We start from the raw sequence: 6,633 nt of genomic DNA, 5'->3' as shown, positions 1-6,633 counted from the left end.
AATAGTGCCTTAGAACTCTCATACATTGCTGATAGGAATGTAAAATGGTACAGGCACTGTGGAAAATAGTTTGGTGGTCCATCAAAAAGTTAAACCTATAATTACCATATGACCCAGCAATTCCCCTCCTAGGTATATACCCCTAAGAATTGAAAACAGGTGTCTAAACAAAATATTGAACATTCATAGCAGCAATATTCATAATAGCTAAAAGGTGGAAACAACCCAATGTCTATCAGCTAATGAATAAACAAAATGGAATATAATTCAGCCATCAAAAGGAATGAAGTGTTCACACATACTATAATACAGATGAATCTCAAAAACATTATTGAGTGAAAGAAGCCACACACAAAGGCCACAGAGTATACGATTTTATTTATATGAAATATTCAAAATATGCAAATCTGTAGCGACAGAAAGAAGACTATTGTTGCCAGGGCCTGGGAAGAACGAATAATGTAGAGTGAATGCTTATGGGTATGGGGCTTCCTTTTTGGGTGATGAAAATGTTCTGTAACTAGATAGAGTTGATGGTTGCATAACATTGTAAATGTACTAAATGACACTGAATTGTACACTTTAAAATGATGTATTTTTACCACAATAAAAAAAAGAGTGAACAACAACAAAAAAATACCTTGATTTTTTCACTTTCTTTTCTTACTCGCTTTGCATTTTCAATAATGTAAACCGTGCTCTTGTTGACTTCATTGTCAGCTCTGTGTCTCAGCCAATCCTCATATCCCTAGAAAGATAAAAATAACTATATAATCAAACTCAGATAATAGTTAATTAACTTCTATACCCCCTATGAGTCAACAGCAGATATTTATAATTATAGTGTTAATTTCAACTCAGAATGCTAAAGAGACAATGCTGTACATTTTATTAATAATAGCAAATCTGAGATACATTTTCAAAATACCACTTAGGTAAATAGCTTTATTGTGTTAAAAGTTTTCTTCATTCTTCAGATAAATAGTAATGAAAACACAGGCATTTTGAGTCTTAATATTCTTCATCTGTGAAAGACTGTGATTTATTCTTCTAATTCTGTTCTTATTCAAGTTAATGTTAATTCTCTCTACTTTTTTATCTTGAAAAGAGATTGTTCTGAGTTTGTATTTTCTTATAGATCTAATCACTTAAATATATTCTTCTATACATATTGTAGTAGACTGATGGAGTGATCACTTCCAAGGAAATATTGTAATTCCCACTCTCAGAGAACAGAAAAGATAAGCTACACTTGTTTTGGCAGAGAATCTGTAAGTTTTAGAGATCAACAGCTAAACTTCTCTACTGACTTGGTGATAAAATAAAATATAAGTTGGCATTTATTTTTTAGAGTTAAATGTAATCAGGGTAAGATCTAATGGTTCATTTTCCTTTGAGTTTTTTGTCTGGAGTAGATTTAAGCCAAAAGAACTAAGGAAGGAAGATGTTCAATTGTTTGAGCATGACTTCCTCTCTTTTTTATACCTTTTTGCTTTTTTTTTTCATTGTGATGTCTGTACCTTGTCAAATAAAACTGTTTGAAAAATCTCTTGATCACCTCCCCCACCCCTTTTCCCCCTCTCAGGTGCTATATCCTTTCTTCCTCTGTCCTTCTTTATGACAATGCTAGGCTACCACTTCATAGGGTATATTCTGTGATGCCAGTGAAGAAAGAAAGGCCCTAACTAGTATTGGGAGTAGAATGAATCAGTAAAAGCCTTTCAAAACCATACATGCTATTCTTGGAACCAGCAATTTTAGGATATTAAAAAAAATAATCCTACAGCTTAAGGGAAAGAACATTCCAAAAGTCTTTATTTAGCAACCTTACAGTTCCTGGTAGGCAAGATAGAAAACCAGATAACCCCAAGAAGAAAGGTAATCTTGTTCCTGGTACTGTTAAGCAGACCTTTATTTTGCAAGCTTCTTTGGTACCCTTTTAAAAAGCACTTTGATAAGTACTACCTAAAAGTATGTTTGCAAATAGTCAGGTCCTATGGACTGTCCCAATACATGATAAATATTGTTAACCCATCCCCTTTGCTTCCAGTTTCCTGTTTGCATTTTCAATTTTATCTGGAATTTTTCAAAAGTACTAGAATATAAAATATCTGAAATACTTCAAAGACATCCATATCATAATCTGTGGCAGTTCATCAGCTCTGATAAGAAATAGGAATAAAAGTCTCCTCTACCCTTCAGCAGCATCAGAAGAAACAATAAAATTAAAGTATTTGTGCTGTTGAGTTCTTTGCTATAGGCAGTAGTAACAAAAAATTCACAACGGGAATTTTTCAGATAAACCTACAGTACTGAAACAATTAATAGATATTAAAAAATCCATCTCCCATTTACTGACTGGGCTATATACCTTCTACCAACTCTTTATGTTTACACCACACACACATTGAGGAGGAAACAAGCAAACAAATTAAGGATGTGCCTTACAATCACTTTAATAGGTTTTCAATGGGAGCCAAATACAAACTAAATCCATAAAGGATACTGCACACTGTATTTAAATATGAAAAACAGCCAATGACAATGAAATTCAAACCAGCCTGGACTGAAATGCAGGCATAAGTATAAATAAGAAATTTACCTGCTTGATGGCTGTAACAGTTATAACAAAGAAAAGTGGAAGTCCACTGGTAACCGGGCTAGTTGGTGTGTCTACTATGACCTAGGTAAAGAAATTAAATTGAAAGTAAAATGAAAATTAGCTATTAACTATAAGCAGCACTTACATGCTACAAACATTTCAAACAGAAATACAGACAAAACATATTCCAACAGTAGGATGAATGTTAATTTTCATCAATATTAACAAAAGCAAACAACACAGTAGTTAGTTTACAAAATAATCCTATATTCGTGCATAGTTTTCATCCCAGCTTGGATTAATCCCTTTACTGAAATATATCCATTCATTTACCACCTATTTATTGAGAACCATTCTGTCAGCCCCTGTGCTATTATCAGCCAGTCTCTAGAGATACTGCTTTAAACAAGATGGAGACAAGTCCCTGCCTTTATGTAGCTGGGAGCTTATAGGGAAAACCAGTCATCAAAACAAGTGTACAGATGCTGAGATCTGATGAGTAAACAGGAGTTGCGTAGACAAAAGGAGGCTTTCTAGGCAGAGTGAACAGTATATGCAAAGCCTCTATGGTAGAAGGGAGTATGGCACATATTAGGAAATAAAGGAAGCCACTGGCAAGAGGAAATGTGGTGTTAGATGGAGCTGGAGAGGGAGGCAGGGGCCAGACTGTGCAGGGCTCTCTAGGCCAGAGAAAGCTGTTCATTCTTTATCCCACAAATAGCAGGAAATCCTCGAAGGTTTTAGGCAGAGCAAGGTCACATGAACAGAACTGCATTTTGAAAAGATCATTCTCCCTGCTTTGTGGAAGATAGATTGGAAGGGAGTAAGAGTGGAGGCAGGGAGTCCATTTAGGAGGCTATTGCTATAATCTAGGTGAAAGATGATGGTTTAGACTATGGTAGTAGCAGCACACATGGAAAGAAGTTCTAGAGATATTTAGGAGGCAAAAATGGCAATACTGCCAGGTGTCAATTAATGATGTCTTCCAAGTGCCTTATTAACATGCCTAGATGGATGTTGTCATCATTCACTGAAATTAAGAAATACTGAAAGAAAACTATTAATACATTTGAGAGATCCACCGTCACTGATTCTGATCTCCAATCCCCAAGCCAGACCTGCCCCTGCTATACTCCCTGTGTTGCAAATACAGTGTATACTTCCATGTACACACAAGGCTTCTACATGGCTCTGTGCCTTTAGGCAATCTTTTCCCTACCCCTGAGATACTGGTCTGGCATTCTTTACCAGGTAAACCCCCTCTAATTCATCAAGGCTCAGTTCAGATACTATCTACTGTTTGACACATTCTCAAGTTCATCTTAGGTACAAAAAAATCGTAACTTCTACTGTATACCTATAGCATTTTGCTCATGTTACTTGAATGACTTTAGTACATTAAATCACATGAATACATGACTGTTACATGACTTTCTTCTCAGCTATAACACAAATTCCTTAAAGGTAGAAAAGACGTATCTTGATATTCATTGTACCAGCTATCATCTTTGTTGCCTGTACTACTGCACAGCACACACTAGGTGCTTGTTACAAGTTTGCTGAATTGAACTGAAATGCACTGCCCAACAAGTAGAATCATTCTTGCAAGCAGAATCTTCTATGTAGCTTATACTATGTCTGTAAGACATCTGACCATGGAATTAGAGGACCTCCTTTTCAAATGCTCCATCATTCAGTATTAAAATGGGCTCTTTCCCATATTGTATCCCAGATTGGTTTTACATACCAAGGCTAAATTCAATTATAGTACCATTAACTCAAAGACTCAAAGCAGATAAACAGAAGCATTTAACATCAACAAGGCATTTGAGCAATTTCATTGGGATTTTTTCTGCTTCATTTAAAAAATGAAATAAGAAAAAAAGTACCTTTAATGTAGTAAACTTTTCAGGGGGTAATTATGGCAAGGGAACAATTTTAATAGCTTATAGACATAAAGATGGAAGATGCAATTTAAAATGTCTAAAATTTGAAACACGGTAGAATAGAAGGAACACAGAGAAACAGATCAATCTACTAGGCTTTCACCTTCAAGGTAAGAGAATGAGGCAGAGCAAAACTGGTAATCATGAAAAGTTTTCAATCAGGCTGCAACTGGTGTTTAACAAAGTATATAAAACTATTAGTTTGAACTATTTTCAATTTTGATATATACCATTTCATTTAATAGTACACAATACACATCCTTCTAGGATGAGCAAAAACGTAAATTCGTGAAAGTGTTAAAGAAAGTAACAATGAAATACATAAAAGCTCAAGTTTTCCGGAAACATGCCACACTTTAAAAATCTATGAAATCATATAAATCTTAAAATGTTATATTTCTACTTTAAAAATTCATATTATAATAATCCCTGGAATTTTTTTTTATAATTACAGGGCATTTTAAGGTTAGAAATGGATTGAAAATTTGTTTGACGCAATCAAGTATCTAAAAGTTGAACTGCTGATTATGGAGCTCTTACCTGTACAAGGAAAATGATGAGAAAATAAAAATTTGCAATTCTTCTAAACTGTTCAAATAGATTCTTTGGGAGGAAATTCCAAAGTGTATACTGTAAGGGGGGGAGAATTAAAAAAATATTATTAGAAAGAAAACTTGAAAAGGGTATTGATTCATCTTTTTTATGGCTGAGTAGTACTCTAAGTTGTGTGTGTGTGTGTGTGTGTGTGTGTGTGTGTGTGTGTGTGTATATATATATATATATCACATTTTATTAATCTACTCATGAATTGATGGGCACTTGGGTTGATTCCACACCTTTGCAATTGAAAATTGTGCTGCAATAAACATTCGAGTGCATGTGTCTTTTTGATGAAAAGTCTTCTTTTCCTTTGGGTAGATACCCAATAGTGGGATTTCTGGATCGAATAGTAGGTCTACTTTTAGTTCTTTGAGGCATCTCTATACTGTTTTCCATAAGGGTTGTACTAGACCATTCTCCTAAGTGAAGTATCTCAAGAATGGAAAAACAAACACCACATGTACTCACTATTAAATTGGAACTAACTGATGAGCACACATGTGCACAGAGGGAAGTAAAACACAGAGGAAATCAACCAGGGGGTAAGGGGAAGAGGGGAGACAAAAACCTACTTTAATGGGTACAGTGAACACTACTTGGGTGATGGGCACACTTATAGCTGGGACTTGAGCATTACAAAAGCAATCCATGTAACCTAAAACATTTGTACCCCCTAATATTTTGAGATTTAAAAAAAGAAAACTTGAAAAATCTTAATAGTAATGACTAATATGGGTCTAGATTATAATATAGTGATATTTAATATGTCCAACACTTAGAAACCCAAACCTCATATATATGCATAAACATGTTTAGAGGTATAGTATATAAAAACCTTTTTCAGAAATGAAGTTTTCACTCTGAGCATTACAATGGCCATCTAGTCCCATATCTTTGCTTTCTCTGATTCAATCTAAATTAGGTTCCTTGCTATGTGCTCTCACATCATCCTATTTTTACTTCTTTGATAACACTCATTATAGTGAATTATTAATATATATGTGTACATTTTTTATTAACGTTTCTCCCTCAATAGGCAATGAGCTCTATAGGGGGAGATTGTTCATCACACTTGTTTACTACATTTTCCCCAAACCTAGCACAGTGCCTGGTACAAAATTGACAATAAATTACTTGGATGAATGAACAAATTAATTCCCCTGGTTCAGCTAACCTAAGGAGTCTTGATTGTCTTCACCAAAAGATATTATTCTGTTCCTATCAGTACCTCCCATCTCCATGACAGCTGAGAAGGTATACATACAACCCTGGGTCTTAGAGGGCTTTCACTTGTTAATCAATAACATACCACCCTGGGCTTTGGTAACTGGTAATAGGTAAAGGTTTCAGTACTAAATTGCACATGGGCAGAAGGAGAGAACTCTCCGGCCAGCCATCGAACCATATGTACTTTCTCACTAATACCTTAAGTTCAAGGATTGATTCATTTAAAAGTTATCAGAAGTTGGGTTTTCTAGATGTCTT

General features: G+C 34.9%; 1 protein-coding gene across 1 annotated transcript in view; it reads right to left on the bottom strand.

Moving 5' to 3' along the window:
- ATP11C (ATPase, class VI, type 11C) overlaps nucleotides 1-6,633 on the bottom strand; it is a 180,390-nt gene that overhangs the window by 74,799 nt on the left and 98,958 nt on the right. The window contains exons 4-6 of the mRNA XM_012665306.1: nucleotides 5,089-5,178; nucleotides 2,603-2,683; nucleotides 641-748 (exon numbers count right to left, since the gene is read on the bottom strand). Coding sequence (XP_012520760.1) covers nucleotides 641-748; nucleotides 2,603-2,683; nucleotides 5,089-5,178 — 279 coding nt within the window. The remainder of the gene's footprint in view (nucleotides 1-640; nucleotides 749-2,602; nucleotides 2,684-5,088; nucleotides 5,179-6,633) is intronic.

The sequence above is a fragment of the Propithecus coquereli genome, unplaced genomic scaffold (assembly GCF_000956105.1).
Source record: "Propithecus coquereli isolate 6110/MARCELLA unplaced genomic scaffold, Pcoq_1.0 Scaffold99, whole genome shotgun sequence".
Taxonomy (NCBI): domain Eukaryota; kingdom Metazoa; phylum Chordata; class Mammalia; order Primates; family Indriidae; genus Propithecus; species Propithecus coquereli.
This window is presented reverse-complemented; position numbering and strand designations above follow the sequence as displayed.